The sequence below is a fragment of the Chelmon rostratus genome, chromosome 13 (genome assembly GCF_017976325.1).
Source record: "Chelmon rostratus isolate fCheRos1 chromosome 13, fCheRos1.pri, whole genome shotgun sequence".
In the NCBI taxonomy this organism is placed as follows: Eukaryota; Metazoa; Chordata; class Actinopteri; order Chaetodontiformes; family Chaetodontidae; genus Chelmon; species Chelmon rostratus.
In genome coordinates, this window is record NC_055670.1 from 5,303,168 (window position 1) to 5,320,877 (window position 17,710).

The window sequence follows — 17,710 nt, forward strand, 5'->3', positions numbered from 1 at the left end:
GGCTTTTTCAGAGGAGCAGAAACTATAAAAAGCCAAAGCTCAATGAATAAATCATGTCTTCTGGGCAACGGTCACATTATTGGCCTGTTCATCACGTGCAGCTGGCGATGTGTGCAGGGAATAGAGAGGCTAATTAGGCGGACAGTTACTATTTTAATCACCTTCCTATTAATTGTATAAATGTAATTACTGAAAGGCATCCAAGGGGAAATAGAAACCACCCTCAACACAGGTCACTTTTTTTTATTTCAAAGAATATTATAAGTTTGCTCTGTTACAAAAGCATTTTTAAAATCCTGGATAAAGGGACTTTTCCTGGAATATTTTAAATATACAGAATTATACATATCCAGCGGATACTGAGACTGAAGTTAGTCGCCAAAGTTGTGTCCGTGTCATTCTTTGATTTCTACAGAAAAACAAGGCATCCAGTGGTAAATACATGTTTACAAAGCTAAGGTGCAATGTCAATGTCACTGACAAAACCAGGTATTTTACATCTAATATACAATGCCTTTAATATGAGGCTGGTAAAGGAACAGTTGTGGATAAAATGACAACTACGCAGCTACTGCAACAGGACTGTGGATTCTATGAAAGCTGCTCCTTAACATTAAAACTTCAGAATAAAAGAACAGTAGGATTCAGGTATAATCATAGTCTCACTTCTCTTTCTTCATGTTAACAGCAACATATGATGTCTGAACTTTCTGACAATTCTGTTCCACTTACATTTTTCCTTAACAGTGAAAGTAAAAGCAGAGGCAGGGTAACAAGAATAATTACACATTCTCCAATCATGTAAATTACACATGTATATTGTTTCAATATATATAAATCAAAGTACAGGCGATGTCACTGACAAGTCTGAAATTTAAGCACACAGACATGAAAAATCTCAATATCGTGTATTTGCATAAAACACGGACTCTGACGGGTTCTGCTGAATGGAAGAGAGCCCGCACATGAAGACGACAGGCAGGAAGGTAGTGATGTAATAATCATGAACAGACGCGGCCTTTCATGAGATTAATAAACACACAAAGAAATCCAACTAACTATTCCTCAGATCAATCTAAAATCTGACAATCCCTATGAAAATCAATGTCAATTTACAATGATAAAGAACCAATTACAGAGAAGCCCTCACACACATACGTACGTAATACATACATACATATGTAAAAAAGGAAACGTGCACACATATACACACACATACACACATAAATGTCATCTTAAATATCTCGAATGCAGAATGCATTGCAAGGCAGTGGGTTTATGGGAACGTTGATGCACCATTTACACAAATATAACTGTTGACATACATATTTGATAGTTGAAAATATAGTTTGTACTTCAGAAATTCTTTCCAAGACACAGATCAGCTACAGTGATGGATGCTGGTGAGGAAGAAAAAAGGAAAAAGCGGAGCTCCTGCCTTCTCAATGACTTCACACTTTGTCCTGAAGCGAGCGCCCACACCCTGCCCCCACACATTATTTGATAAGTGCTGGCTTTGCAGACACATGGAGCTCTCACACAAATCCAGGGTGTTTCAATCACGTTCACCTACAGACTTAAAAACAAGACGGCCATTAAAACCTAAAAGAAAAACAAAACATTCAGGCCATGTGCACATTAATGCAGATACATTTGAAAATGCCATTTAGGTGTCAAAGTGTCAAAGTGTAGCTCTGTAGCAAGAGCACTAGCATATCATGCACGTCTGTGAAGACTGATTGAAAAGCAGTCTGTACCAGCCGGGTTCCCCCTGTCCACACTCCAACATGAGACCGCTGTTCTCAGTATTATTTCCTCTGAAGAACGTTTTTGAATCGTTGTATGATTTGTCAGCTTGCAGGCTGTCTATACTGGACACGTTTTTCAGTCATCCATCTCACAAGCGTGTGACAGGACAGATATACTTAAGGTTTTATCAATACAGCTGTCTAAACCAGCTGCGCAAAGGCTTGAGTACAGACCCATGTTTCACTCGCCTTTTACATGCAGAGTTGCTATTTTAGTCCACTTTATTCCTACGTGCGCATGTAATTACACCGATCTTGTATTATAGGGGGGCTATAGAGGCACAGTGCACAACAGTACTGTGGCTGAAGGTATCCAGTATAGGCAGTACAGGGGACTGCTGACATGCTGCTTTCGCTACATGGCTGGTATAGACATGGTAGTGTAAATACAAGGCCATAATGGAGAGAAGAAGAAGCATTTTTCACATTTATCGACATCAGTGTGGACATGGCCTGACCCTCTGCCACTACGTCAGAAGAGGATATGCGAAGATTCTTTGCAGGAGGTCAATTCAGAAATAACATACTGTGGGAGTAGCATTGTGTTGAAGTAGAAGCTGTAAAAAGCTAATTTCTTCAGAATTAGGCAATGACTGCTCATTAGATGGCCCCGTACTGGTGGACAAACCCAAGTCTTCTTCTGTGTTGACCTGTGACGTTTGTGAAGACCAGCGCTGCGTTCACTGTCAGCCAGGAAAAAGAGGTGGGGGACAGGAGAAAGCTCCTGACGGCATGTTTAGCCTCACATATAGGAGCTGAGGACATGCACACGGAGAGAGTCCTGACTCTCCTGAGCGGACAGCAGGCCTGCGTTACATACACACCTCAGTTATTTCACCCTTCATGGGGTGTGTTCAAATCAGCTGATCAGGCACACAAAATGACTAAAGGAACGCTCCCAAAGCAAACACCACTCAAACACACACGCTCACACAAGGTGAGCCAAATGACCACACCGCTGGAATCAGAAACAGCTGGAGTATGCATCCATCTCAGGTCTGCTGTCAGTCGGAGTTTTACAGCAGAGGCTGCTGATAATACGCTGCCTGCTGCTGCTGAGGAGCCTGGTGAGGGGGAGCGGCCACAGGATAGGACACGGGAGGCATGCTGGAGTTGTGATAGGTCGACATGTCCATGGCCACGCCTGCCTGGGGTGGGTAATGAGCTCCAGCAGCTTGGTTCATGTACTGCGTGTTCATACCACTGCTGTGAAGAAAACAAACATGTGATGCTTTGTACCAACAGCAAATAAGGAAACTGAGACTTTACATGAAGCGAATAAATGCAAGTAGACCCTCTTATCTCTTTCTTTGTGTTGTATTGCTGCTGTAACAGTTTTATGGGTGATTTGAGACACATATCTGACTAATAGTGACTAATGTCTGCCATATCACCCAGCTCTAATACAGTCTATATCAGACAGAAGGCTACATCCAACAGCATGCTGCGACACACTCCAGGGACAAACATCATGCTGCTTCTGTTTTTTGGATAAGTGACAAAAAAAACCTACTTTTACCCTTTATGAAAAAATGAAGAGGAATAGGCAGAGAAGTGGTGAAAACAACTATACATAAAAAAAGGAGATCTGTGTTAAGATTTTGTAGCACCAAGTCTGTCTGCTCTTTACTGTATTTCATGCAGGTTAATACAAACTGGTTGCTAACCCTCTATAACACATTATCCAGTGGCATCAGTCGCTGGTTGTACTGGCTGCATACCTGTACTTCATTTCGACATGGCTGGTCCAGAAGTGGGGTTATCATGTTACTTTCTACCACAGTCTAAAGACTTGATTTGGTAAATCAGTCCACTGACGTATGACAAAGGGACGGCTGTTTTAACACGTGACTATACGACAATGAAAGCCTGGACTTTGTTGTCTGTCCATCTATCATATGTTTTCTGCTATAACTCCATGTTGTTGTGTCTTATACTTTCTTAAAGTAAACCAAGCTGCGGTTAAGTCTTGGTGTTACCTAGTCTCAGATCTAAGCTTCAAGTCCCGTATCAGAAAGGTGATGAAAACTTCATTTTTCCACCTTAGAAACATAGTTAAAGTACGACCATTTATAAATCAAAAGGATGCTGAAAAACGGATTCAAGCCTTCATTTCAAGATGACGCGTTATTTACCCGCCTGAAAAAAAACAAATCCAATATCCCCCCTTTAGGTTTTCCTTTTCTAAAAGATTATTTCCATTCAGTTCAGATGAGAGTGGAAATCATGGGAGCAAAATTACAGTTTGATTCCAGAGGCACTTTTAAGTGACACAATGCAGCAACTGGTATTCGCAGGATAAAGTGCAATAAAGGAGATGTGACATCTTAGAGAGACTTCAGCTCATTCAAAACTCTGCAGCTCAGCTTTTAACCAGAACCAAGAGGAGAGGGCACATTAGTCCAGTTTTAGCTGCTCTGCTCTGGCTTCCTGTAACATTCAGAATTGATTTCAAGGCCCTCCTCCTCGTCTACAAAGCTACATTGCTAAATCCCTTGTTCATTACTTTTCCTTCAAGAGCGCTGTGATCATCGGCTGCCCGCTTATTGGAGGTTTCCAGCAGCAGTTGAAAGAAAATCGAGGATGCAGCCTTTGTCAATGATGCCCTAAAGCTCTGGAACAAACTACCCAAAGATATCAGGGAGGGATCTCATGAATATTTTTAAAAGAAGGCTCTAATTTATTTTGATCCCTTTTTTCATCAAGTGGGTTTTATACAACATCTTATTTTCCAGTAATTCTTTATCCCTGTTTTTATGTTCTTTCCATGTCTTTTTTATATGAAGCACTTGGTGCATGTGAGTTCTTTGTTGTAAAGCACTTTGTGCTGCATTTCTTGTATGAAAGGTTCTACACCAATAAAGTTTCTTATTACTAACATTATCATTATTATTATTATTATTTGTCAAAGCACAATAAACAAAAAACAAACTGGTTCGCAGCTGCAGACTTGGTGGTTGACTCGACCAATCAGAAACATTCATGCAAGCTCCAACCCCCTGTGCTTTTGGAAAGTACGACCCCCTGAGCAGAGACATTGTACAATAATAACGTCCCCCAGGATTTAATTTAGACCCTGGTCCACACGGTGGAAATGCAGTTCCTCCTAAGGTTCAGAGTCCCTGGGGAAAGTTCCCGCGGTGGAAACGTGACTTTACATCAAGCTACTCTCTCCAAAAAACACAACAACATACCTTATTATTATAAAGAATAATCATGCAAAAACAACTTTCTGTTGATCCATTTGGAAAACCAGAACCAATTTACTTGTTTCTATGTTCTCCTGTCACAGATTTTTATTTTGGATTATTTTTATCACTATCCACCGTTTGTACCAAAGAACTTTAATTTCTGACCTATTATATAATGAAAACATGCATACAGTGGTAGAAACCAGCTTTCAGTGCTAGTCTATACCTCAGACATTACCAGCACTCTACTTATCCAAACTAGTAGCCTGTTTAAACCACAGATCTGGGGTGTCGTTCCACCTTTTTAAGTCACATGACGTGACCCTTGCCATTATTTGTCTCTGAAGTGTCTCTGCAGAGCACTACTACTCTGACAGTCTCACAGGTCCTGTTTACAGCGGTGGGGCTGTCTTCTTACCTCATGTAGGGAGGCTGAGCAGCTTGGCTGTTGGGTGGGGCTGACACGTTGGGTGGCAGTGAGTGCAGCGATGTGGCTGGGTCGCTGGGCAGAGTGTAGGGCTGCGCGGCAGAAACCTGGGGCATCGATGGAGGCAGGTAGGGAGAGCCGGCCGGGCCGAGGTAACCCTGAGCAGACCAGAGACAGAGGTGCAGTTCGGCTTTAACAAGCGCTGAGTGCATGGTTAAAATTTGGTTTGAGTTGGTCTGTGACACAATTTTTCCTTTTTTTTTGGCTCTGTACACCACCCAGGGTACATGCAAGAGTCCTGAAGTTAAATTCAGACCTTTTTACAGACCCTTTCCATACATTTTAAAACCTCATCAGCAAGTTCTAACTTCTTTCATCAGCGACACACTTTAACTCATATTTGCTACACACTGATTGTAAGATAGCACAAGTTAAAAGTCTTGGTTTGTGATAACTCCTTGGAGCGCTGTATCAGTTCAATATAATTTAGAGAGACGTTCAGAGGTCAGCAGTAGATGAAGCGGTGGACGTGGTAGCTTCAGCAGCAGTGGGTAGAGATGGTGGTGCAGCGATAAAGACTGATGTATTAACGATGTGACAAAAACCATTCGTGCATCTTTTCCCACAAATAAACCTGTATTTCTAAAAGAAGAATGTGCAGTGAGAATGTGTCGCCTCACACAGACCTCAGACCAGCACACACAGCTGCAGGTGAAATGATGAGGTGGACATGAATAATGATGGTAAAACATTGTTTCGGTTGTTTGCCAGTTTCACTGATTGTGTTATTATTTTGCAGTCTACACAGTGTTCTGTAAAATGTTACTCAGAGGCGCATATAAACTGTAAATTATTCATGAGTGATGGATTTGATCATTCTTTCATTTAGACTGGAATCATTACTTCCCTGTTAATGGTCTTATCATTTGATTGTGAAATGCAATGGACTTTGTAAAGTCTGTCTGAAAACGAGCTCTATGGACTCATCATTGCTCATCCTTCTGACGCATCATAATGACTGAGTTATTACTGTGATGATTGTTTACAAGTACTTGTGGTGAATAAGTGGTACGGGGGCTATAAATAGCCACAGCCACGCGTAATGGTCGGCTCTTCTGTTGGAGAACCTTGCTGATGCAACACAATCGGTTAAACTGTAACTTTTCTTCCTTGCCGTTCTTCTCATTGACAGGTCAAATCAATGGTGGCGCTTACACAATTACTGCTATGAAACTGAAATTTATAAAGCACAATCAGCCATACCAACAGCTTTATTAACTGGATGAGTTAATAAAGTTTTAGTTTTAGTGGTGAATCAAAAGAGTTTCATGAATCTGGCCTCTGCTGTCTGCATCCTATGGCTTTGTGGCTACTAGCACTTGGAATGTGGAAGCGTTAAAGCCCAATTTCATCACCGATCAGAAAATGTCTGGCTAATGTGAGTTAGATGGAGAATATTCCAGTAAGTCAGGCAGTGTTGCTGCATTATTTTCACACTTCATTCAAATTATGAAGAAGAGCACCAGCGACAAAGATATACATTAGCTGCTGGAGAAGATTAGATAAAATATGAATAGTGTCAGAATTGTACTTTTCTAATTTTAAGTGTTGATATAAAACAAAAGGCTTGTCAGTGCAGGTGCAACAAGAACCTGGTAGGCAGTTTTACAGTACTCTGCAAAAAAATGAAAAAAGATGAAGGGCAAAAAACAAGCAGCACTCCAGTGTGGGCCAGTGAAGTGCACATTTTTCTAAATCTCGAGGGAGAGACAGTGACATCAATCACTGCAGAGAAAACAGCCACTGCCAAGAAAACACAGGCAGCCTCCGACTCTCCAGGGAGGTAAAAAGGCTGACTGAATGTCAAGCTATCAGGACGAATACAAGAAGCAACAAAATCAACTGCTCTCCCTGCCTAATCTAACACACGAAGAAAGGATATGAGAAATGAAAGAGGACACTAATAGCGAGGGATAATCATGTGACTGCTCTGAGCGATTTTCCTCTACACTAGTCCTCTGTTGTCTCCATTAAATAAATAAAAAAAACAGCACATCAAGAGATCAATACGATCAATAGACGAGAGTGGGAGTCTAGTACTCGTGGGTGGGTACACTGGTAGTTAACACACAGTTCTTCTTTAACGCTGGAGATCTACAGCCTTTAGAGCTGTAAGCTGTGAACCACCCTGACTGAATCCAGCCATAAATTATGTATGGCTTGGTGCTGCTTTTTATTGACTCAGCACACATCACAGGACAGAGAAAAGATGACTACAGCACGCCAGCAAGAATCTTGAATCATTTGATTTGAAGTTGTCCAAACATGCATGAATTCAACGTATTAATTTGAAAGAGAGATTAAGCCCATCCATTTGCTGACCTTAATTCTACCTCGACTGTGTGAGTGGCCTGTCATTTAGACTGGAGACATACTCTACAATTAGCTACAGTTTCAATGGTCCACTTATCTTTCCCGAGAACCAATCACATGACCTTTCAACCACATTCATCCATACAGGCACACTCACTGGAGATCTTTAAATCAAAACTGAAATACTTCTCTCACGTCATAAAACCAGCCCTTGTCCTGTGTTGTTTAAGAACAACGTCATTGTAGACAGTGTTAATACATGAGCCAATCAAAGGCAGAATTATGAAGCGTGATAAGATAGATACCCCTGTTACTTTGTACTCTATCCTGTGTCCTATTTAATCGGCTGAGTGTAACTGATTGATTGATTTAGATGGGCTTGTAGTTTTAATGTTCTACAACGCAAAGCTACATTGAGACAAGATTGAAGTATGAATGCTTAACACAAGTTAAGTCTTTGTTAAAGTGAGATTCTGGACAGCACAGGGGGACAACTTAAACAGTTTTCTGACCTGCATGGCTACAGCTGAGCTGGTGGGTGCGTACTGCGCCTGCATCTTGGAGTAGGCCGAGTAGAACGGAGCCTCGTTCATGAGCTTGTTGTAAAGCTCCAGGGCCTCCAGAACTTTCACATTCAACTCTGACAACTCTGAGTGTTTCCTGCAACGTAGAGAGAAACATCTATTTAACAAGGATATTTTTCATTTGTAGGACAGTCCAACTGACCCACAGACTGTCCTCTGAAGCGTCAACAGCTAAGGCACAATCACAGCTATCTTTACCCTAAACTGAAGCTGAAATTAATGTTAGACCATCTCTTACACTTGTATTAGTCACAGTAATTCTCAGAAATATCGGAAGCTCACATCTGTAACACACTACCTGTCAATCTCCTGTAGCTTCTCATCAATCATCGGGTTCATCTGTTCACAAGCACCTGTTCAGATATATAAACAGAAACAGAGTCAGAAAGTAACAGCGTAGCTCAGACTGACTGCAGTTGTCACTAACAGAGTGAGAAGATTTACACCAGCATTAAGGTTTATACCCTCCAGCTGGATCAGCTCTGTGGAGTCAGGAGCCGGATCTGCAGGATCTGCATTCTGCAGCAATGCCAGCGTTCTGTCCATCTTCCCCTGCAGAACGAAGAGAGCATGTTTGGGTTGGCAGTTAGACTGAGAAGTGATTTGGGTTTGTAAATGTACACACACCCAGGACATGCAGTACCTCGTCGATGAAGACGGGCTCAGGCTCAACTTTGGTTTCCAGGGGCACCTCTTCAGGACTGGCGGTCTTTTCAACATAAGCCACTGTGGAGGTAAAGGTTCGGTTCAATTAGCACGTTTGAAACTAATTTGCTCCAGTTTAAATCAAATAGTGGCACAGCACAGAGGATGGGATGCTTTCTAAAAGGTACAAAACACTGGACAGAAAAACCAGGGCAGCTAAGAGGCTACGTGGTCACTTTCACATTCAAGAAGAAGACCAACCTGTCTCTGGCTCAGCATTCAGATTGGTCGTAACAAAGTTGGAGGGGAAAAGCCCCACTCCTCTGTGATTCTCTCCTTTCCACCAGTTTGGATCACTAGAAAACAAGAGCAAGAAACAGGAATAATAACGTAAATAAAGCTAAATGTGCCGTCTTTTCAGTCTTTAACTTTAAGTCGTCCAATGAGTAGCTTAATATATTTGTGGAACGGCCCCGCTATTAAGGCTCACATAAAGCACACTATTTGGAGCAAATTTGGAGAGTAACTCAGGGAAGCTGGATAAAATAAGGTGCCTCTGCTAAAATAATAAACTTTAATAAAACTTTAATAGTTTCTATTTTATAGCTGAACAGCTGTTTGCTTTATGATGATCAGTGGAAACAAGAATTGATACATCCTTTTTTCCTGGTTATCACTTCAAAATCACTACATATACTGTATGCTCATAACATACAGGCTTAAATTAACTACATCTTTCAATTAATAGGTTCAAATACCTAAGGCAAGCACGCAGACATTTGTAAATATTAAATTCTGTGAGATTATCAGGAACTGTATTTTTTTTTACTTCTGTGTGCCTCTCTAACACGCTGTCAACAAACCCTGGGACATATAAGCTTTATCATGGTAGAATTGTTTGTACACGTGCATGTAGCTGAAGAAAATATCAAATTTTCTATATTTTGTATTTCCCAATCTGAGAATATCACCATTTTAAACTAAACTAATTAGAAAGTCTGCCATGTCAGAGATGAAGGTAACACTCAAACTGGTGCTTTGAGGATAAGGCACAGCTGATACGGGATTGGACGTGTTATGAAACATTACCTGTCATCCAAAACCAGAATAAGTTCTCCAGTTTTGAAGGTCAGCTCGTTATCTTCAGCCGCCTCGAAGTCGTACAGTGCACGCACTTTCCGGACCTCCTGCCCCCCGCCATTGTTGGTGTAGTTCTGGGGGTCAGAGGTCACGGTCAGGGGCCGAGTCTCCGCCTGCTGCTTCTGCTCCTGCAAGGACAGTTCGATGGCTGGGAGAGGTGGAGATTTGGACGGGAGGAGGAGAGAGCAGAGAAAGAAAAGTGGAAAGGAAAAGAGGATGTTTGTCAGAAATTCAACACATGGGCTCGGCACAGACACAGGATTCATCTTTTCTTTTTTCCAGAATACAGTCAGCTCTCAGAAGAGTGCTCCGATGTAAGATGAAGATAATCACCAATTCAGGCAATAAGACAGCCTTTTGATGCATGAGAACATAAAATCCAGCCGATAATGAATTTAAATTGTTCTACTCCTTTTGAAAAGTAGTATTTTTCTGAGAAAACTGGAACAAACGGATAAAAACAAGCCGTAAACAGACAGCACAGCTGATGTAAAATGTGTTTCTATTGTAGAAAAATGTGCTTAAAAAACAGATGAACTGCAGTAATGGAGTAAAGGTGTGCGTAGAGCTGAACGACGGCGTCTCACTTTACCTTTGGCCAGGTTGTCATCATCCGATGCTTTGCTCACAGCAGGTGTGCCGACCTTTACAGTGGACCCCTGTGGTCAATACAGGAAGATAAGGTCATGGCTGTGTGTGTGGTGTGTGTCTGTGTGTATACATCCAGGAGGGAGAGGGCAGTGAAAAACAGATTTCCAGTGACTGTAATGCCACCTGTAGTTCATGTTGGGTACTACATGTGGGTCAGAGCTATGGCTCTAGCCTTCAGACAGAAATGCTGCACAAAGCTGTCTCATTATCTCTCGTCTAAGGAGACCCAAGGCAGCTGTCTGGCATGGCAATGAGGTCAAAGTGGACAATACAGGTCAACTGGACGTTGTTGCCAGTGCTGCACAACAACTCTTCACACCCACATATTCACAGTGGGTGAACTATTGCTTCTGGTGAAACAAAGTATAACAGACGCTAGTCCAATGTCTGTTTTCTACAAACAATATGAAGGAAAATCTAACATCCAGGAGCAGATTAACAGGGTGCTGGACACAAGCTTCATTGGGAACATGACAATATAATACAGAAATAGATCAAATATTTATGGTATTGTGGCATTCTTTTAGTTAAGTGTGCACAGTGAATAACTTAATATTGGAAATAACGTATATAAACTTAGTAAAAATGCTACATCTCAAAAGTTACAGCAAATTGTTGGAGAACTTGGACAGAACAGAGCTAAGAAGAAATCTTCATTGTTAATAGTTTACTATTTAGTTGTAAACAAGGAACAAACTAATGGGCCCCCACCAGGCTACATACCTTGTTAAAAAAAAAATCTGAACAAATGCACAGTGGAGAAGCCCTGAGATTTTTTTAAATAATATTTATTTTATGTTGTTATGTGCTTAGTGCCTGAAAGTGCATCAGGTGAAAATTCTGTCATCCAACTGGTAATAATCAGTGTCTTAAAGAGCAGTGGAAAATACACACACTTCTATATGGCACTGGATGAAAAGGACAGGTGAGGCTAACAGGTGTGGGGATGCAAGTATGAGTCAGGTTTGTAAAGTGACCCAGTACCTGGTACAAACCGATCTACTGAAAAAGCTAAATACATATATACTTAATAGCATACTACTGTAGTTTACATGTGAATACACTAATCAAAGGAAAAAATAGTTTCCTTTATACCCACAGGGACACTGTGCAAAGGTAAAATAAATACTGATACTGTTGAGCATTTTAGTATTTGTGATCTACAGGCACGTTCCAAAAGCTGGTGACCAGCAAGGTGCCGGTTTGTACCTGATGGATGGAGCTTTCACTGCATCGAAAACTGGCACACAAAAGTACAAATTTTGCTTGTGCTGACTTAAACCAACAGACTGTGTCATAAGAGAACTGAATGCAACGCATACCAACAGAGGGGTACACAGCAGTGACTGAAAAACTCATTTGTTTTACATGGCTTGATAGTGAGTGGCTGAAAACAAAAAACAGTACTTACACGCTGCTTAAAAACGACTTTAAAGTTCAGCGTGAAAGACAGCTGAGGGAAAATACTTGGAAGCACTGCCACAGCTTGGGTCACACCACCCACTGCTGTTTGATCATCAGCTGATAAAGATTAAATGTCATACCTGCTGCCTTATGTGTCAGCTGCTATCCATTAAAGCAGGTGCACTTCCCACAACATAATACGCAGTGCATCACCACAGCCAGTGGCCACAGAGTGAGGATGAGACAGAAAAGTAAACACAAGAGGCTTCAGATCATTCCTACAAAAGCCACAATGGTGTTTATTGATCCATGTTCTGAGCTGTCAGTTTGTACAGTAAACACATGAAGATGGATAAACTGATCAGCTGTGCAGTGTGTTGTACATTTATAAGAGCTGACTGACACTGTCAGAGAGGTGTATGTTAATTATTGAGGTTGGAGTTTGCGGTGGTGTTGAACTGGACTGCATTATATTCAGAGGTGTTTTGTGCTGAATTTATGGTTGTGCTGTATGTTGGATTACTTTAGACTTGCTGGATTTAACCAGTGTTTACTTGACATGCCAATCTATGCCTGCGCTTAAGAGTTTGACCATGAACCTCATTCTTCTCCACTTGCATCACAATCAATCACCCTGTTGTCTAGCCAGCTAAATGCAGAATTTGCCTTTTGAGAGGTAATGAGTGTGTACACAATGTGAAAAATACACCAGGAGTCTAATGAGAAACAATTTGTGGTGATGTCTGGCTTACTCATTAAGCCCTCTTTTCCACCTTCAAATACTCCTCTGAACAAGAGTGTCGGCCACAGAGAGACTGTGACCACAGATGATACAATTGTAGGTCAGCTGCTTTACAACAACCCGAGAGCAAAGTCCACTTCAACCCTTGACACACATATGTCAAGTTGTTAAATACGGTAACAAATCACACGGATATGGAACGAAGAACAGAACAGAAAGCAGAAGGCAGCTGTGTGCACAACGATCATTAAAAACACTCCTGATGCAGGGACATACACACATATCCACAGAATTATGTCAAATATGTGGAGAGGAAATTCCACTGTAAGCACCATACAAACACAGACAACCGAGCGCCACCCAACCTGAACCGTCACACTGGCAACACACTGGTAACACACTGGTCAGCAGTCAAACCGCAGCCGTAACGAAAGCCTCAGGCTAGACAAAAAGTATCCGCACACTCACTTATTTTGTCATTGTCCCGCACGGACTAAAGCTGTAATTAGGGGAAGAAAACCAGCAAAACAAAGGAGCATGAAAGAGAACTGCTAACACATTACATCTGTTGTATGACACTCGAGTCAAAACACCTTCCTACATATGAGACAAATTGTTAGGAAACAACCGAATATTACAAAATGTTGCTAAATCTGGCTGCGGATGAAAGGTTTTCCTTGCCAACAACCAGACTGGAGCTCCTTTTCAAAAAATAAAACCTGGCTGGTATCGTGGTGAAAGACAGATTAAGTTTTATTCCTTCTAAGGGGAGGACGACTGAATAATAAAGGTTACTAACTTGCTTAACTAAACTGGTATTCACCAGAGGCCCGTTATGTTGTAGTGGGCATGTTAATGTGTTCAAAATATTTTGTTCCACTTTTTTGTGCCTTGGATTTCTAAACTGGGCACCAGATCTGAAGACAGTTTTGTAAACTTCAGTAAGATGACTTCAGTGCTGTTAATCTGCTGTGAACTCAGTTCAGGCTAGATTGGAAGACATTGGGGTGGAAAGACATTAACTTTGAAAGAACATGCTATATGCTGCTTGTTTTACTGAAGAACTGAGTTCAACTTTTCTGCCCATTGACTGACTGTGTAAAAACGATATTTTGATACAATGCTTGTAATGCTGTCTTGTAAGTTTGGTATTTTTTGTCTGGTTAAGCTACATTAATACATGATTTTATGTAAAGAAGATTAAAAAAAAACATCCCTAATGAAGGCAAGATTTCACCTTCACCTTCCTTTGTGTGCGTTCTCAAAGTCATACATTCACATTTTGTATGATGTCAACAAACCTGTGAAGATGCGGAGGGGAAGCTGATGCCCTCCTCTTTCAGAGACTTGATGGTGGCGCTGATCAGACTGAGCTGTGGATCCTTCTGGAAGTCTTCTGCCCACTCCACCATCAGAGCCTTTAGCTTTTCACACACCTTCGGGTGAGCCTACAGAGGACAGGCACACAAACAGCTGTGTTGCTCTCTACAGCATTTTTATGCCAGAAGGAGTCTAATGGGGGCACAAAAACAGGGCTCTAACACAGTTAAGGACCAGATGGTCATAAGAACATAGCTATGATTTATCTGTGACCTTTCAGTTAACCTTCACCAGAGTGTGAGGGAGTGAGACTGACACTGGTCAAGAGTGGATAAAGAGATGACAGACAGATGTGTTTACAAAATAGGAATAGTGAGGGGAAAAAAGTTCACATACCCTGCTCAGAACACTCCGTACTTCACCGGCAAACTCCCTTGAGCAGATTTCGAGGTGGAATATTTTGCCACAGTTTGACACACAAGCACCCAGCAACTGTAAGACAAGAAGTCCAAACAGTAAAAATGAGATTATACACCTGGTGTTTATTGTATTATCACAAAAAAGGAAGATTTCTTCTACCACTTAGTGAACTGCAGTATTTAGAATACACATCAATAGCAGGTGAAGCTTTTGTAATTATACATGATTTGGATGACAACAGGACTTGAAATATCTGAGTCACAGAGTCTTATATAGAGAGCAGACCATGTGACAGTGTTTGCTCATGATGACTCAGATAGAGAAACAGCTCTCATATTGCTCATTTGAGTTAAATCCTCCCAGTATGAAATACTCGACTTTCCTGTATAGGTGGGAACATTAGATCAATTCCAGCTCAACTGCAGCCAGATTGTATTGGTGAACACTTATTTCTCATGGCTAACTGGGACAGAGGAGTTTGATCCTCCCCATGTTACTACTATGGAACTCCTTTTTCCTGCTGTTCAAGGACAATTGTGTGTTTGAAACAGTCTCTTTACTGTAAAATTGGCAGAAGCTTTAGAGCAGAAAAATGAACGGATGATAGCAGTAACGTGGATATGATGTTACACCGCTGAGAAAGAGTTCATGTCATGTGCATAAGTTTGGTGGCATGAAAACATGGTACCAGACTCACATTGAGGGCCTGCATGGCAACATGAGGCACTTTGTGGTTGATTCTCTTCATTATGGATCTCAAGCTGTCCTTTGGTCTGAAAGAGAAGAGAATTCATTGCTGGTGCGATGACGAAGAAACAACAAACTCACTGTCCTTAAATGGGAGATGCTCCTGTGCAGCCAGGTCCTGATAATATGTAAACTGTTTCAAAATGTACTGTACTTTAATGAGGAGCTATTTGAACCACAGTGCTGCCTAAATGCTACTGAGCCTTTATCAATCAAAGGCCCTTTTCCAGCTTACCCGTTGGGTGTCGTTCCAATCTTATCACAGATGTCCATGATGAGCCCCCAGTCATCTGTTGTGTTGTTTTCATTGGTTGCCTTCTCTGTAAATATGTCAAAAAAAGAGACAGTGCATATGGTGCAGTGAGAAAATATCTTTACTGGCCTCATGGCTGCTTGTCATCAGACATAATGTAATCGTGGGCAGACATGCTGGTCACAGTGGGCAAGTGCTAGAATAATGAATAGCAAGTGTTGAGGTGGCACATTTTGGATTTGGTTACTGCTGTACCACAGCCTGTCAGACTTAACGTGAAAAAAAAACAGGCCGTCAATAGGCCAAATAAATTTCACATTTTATGCCATTTACCTGCAAATTAACTTGCAGGGATTCCCCATCCTAATCTGGAAGCATTTTAACTCGTGACCAGTTTAGTAGATGGCAGCCTAAAACAATAGCCACACTCATTAAATGGCATGGGATTTGCTGTGTTTAAAAGCACATCTGCTCTTTACTCCAGTTAATATTTAATTCTTAGTTGTGTAACATTTTGCAGAAGTGTATGAATTTTTATGGTCTTTTTGTCAGGTGAGGTGAACAACTGCTGCTTTGTGATATGTTAGCAGGAAATCACTCAAATTTCACTCAGATATGAGGTTCCAACTCATAGTAAACTCTGCCATGACACACCATCCTAACTATAAAACACCCACAGCGCTAGTTAAGAGCAACAGTGTACTATTGTCTGGTCACACAAGAACCGTGGTGTTGCAGGGACAGATAAGGGTTGTGACCAAGGAAAGATTTCCATAACACGGCTATGAGAAAATAAATATCTATAACCCAGATGACCAAGGTAAAACAACATAATCACACTGACTGAAAGTAGAGAAGAGTGTTAACTAGAGCTGAAGTGATTAATTCATTAATATTTCATTTGATAAGAATTGTTTGGTAATATTCAAATATATTAATTATTTTCTCAATTAATTGTTTCATCAATAAAATTTCAGAAAATATTGAAAAATGCAATCACAACACTGAAACCCCCTCCTTTGTATTGCCTGTTTTGTCCCACCAACAGTCCAAAATCTTGAGATATTTACTCAACTGTCATAAGGCAAAGAAAAGAGCAAATTCTCAAAATTGAGAATGGAAACTAAATGGTCAGCACTTTTAGTTGAATAATTACCTCAATGATTAATGGATTATCAAGACAGCTGCCGATTCATTTTCCATCAACTGAGGAGCCAATTAATCAACCAATAATTTCAAGTGAAAAGCAAAAACATCGTTTGTTTCACTTTCTCATGTCAGCTATGTCATTGTAAAGTCAATATCTAAAGGTCTGGGGGCTGTGGGACTGTTCACAGAAACTGCAACTGTCATGCTTTACAATTTTTCGAGCATTTTATAGACTAATCAATTAATCAAAAATGAATCATATTAGAACATTTAAATAGAGACTTAAAAAAGACTTATTATTTGCCCTTATCACACTGTTATATCTCATATTTAGAAATAATCGACCTATATGAACAATATGACCTAATTTGGGATCAGGTGATCTTGTAACTGATGTTAGCCAGTCACGGTTTAGCTAACATGTACAAATCAACTTCAAAGTTGGTTACCAAACAGTCGCTTATCCCCTAGCGAATGACCTGATCGATAAATTTAATGGAACGTGTTCACAGCCAGTCACCTAGACCGATACACGCTAAGAAAGTGGCTGCGACTTTTTGGATGATGTCACCAAAACTGGCAGTGACGACTAAACTTGCAACGCTTTACAGCGAACTAAAGAACTCAAGCTAAGCTAACGTTACCTTCAAATGTTGTTGGCCTTACCGTTAGCTAGCTCTGACACATTGAAAACACCAAAGAAACAGCACTTCGCTTACCAACATCTTGGTCAAATGGATTTTGGGCAAACAACGGCATTCTAATGATTTAAAAAGAGTCAGGCTCTTTGACGAAAGAAAAGTAAGTGTGTTGTCCAGACGAAACCTAAACAAATATCTCTTCCTTGTCCATTAAA

General features: G+C 40.9%; 1 protein-coding gene across 2 annotated transcripts; it reads right to left on the reverse strand.

Annotated features, from left to right (window-relative positions):
* Window positions 1–228: 228 nt before the first annotated feature.
* Window positions 229–17,710, reverse strand: stam2 (signal transducing adaptor molecule (SH3 domain and ITAM motif) 2). 2 transcript variants are annotated; one of them, XM_041950330.1, is made up of 14 exons: window positions 17,574–17,710; window positions 15,688–15,772; window positions 15,403–15,478; window positions 14,682–14,777; window positions 14,267–14,413; window positions 10,761–10,827; window positions 10,118–10,316; window positions 9,290–9,384; window positions 9,027–9,109; window positions 8,848–8,935; window positions 8,682–8,736; window positions 8,312–8,459; window positions 5,418–5,584; window positions 229–3,011 (listed from the first exon to the last, which is right to left on the reverse strand). In XM_041950330.1, exons 1-14 carry the CDS (start codon window positions 17,611–17,613, stop codon window positions 2,825–2,827), a joined length of 1,533 nt encoding a protein of 510 aa, XP_041806264.1. In that variant the 5' UTR covers window positions 17,614–17,710; the 3' UTR covers window positions 229–2,824. The 2 variants fall into 2 exon arrangements, with proteins under 2 accessions (XP_041806264.1, XP_041806263.1); XM_041950329.1 differs by having other exon boundaries at window positions 229–3,014.

Bases quoted from the DNA above. Each gene is read 5' to 3' on its own strand.
- stam2 (XM_041950329.1), bottom strand. From the start codon at position 17,613: ATGCCGTTGTTTGCCCAAAATCCATTTGACCAAGATGTTG. The intron at 10,317-10,760 runs GTAAAGTGAGAC...CACCTCTCCCAG, and splicing joins TGATGACAACCTGGCCAAAG to CCATCGAACTGTCCTTGCAG. The intron at 8,460-8,681 runs GTAGTGTGTTAC...TCTACGTTGCAG, and splicing joins AAGCTACAGGAGATTGACAG to GAAACACTCAGAGTTGTCAG.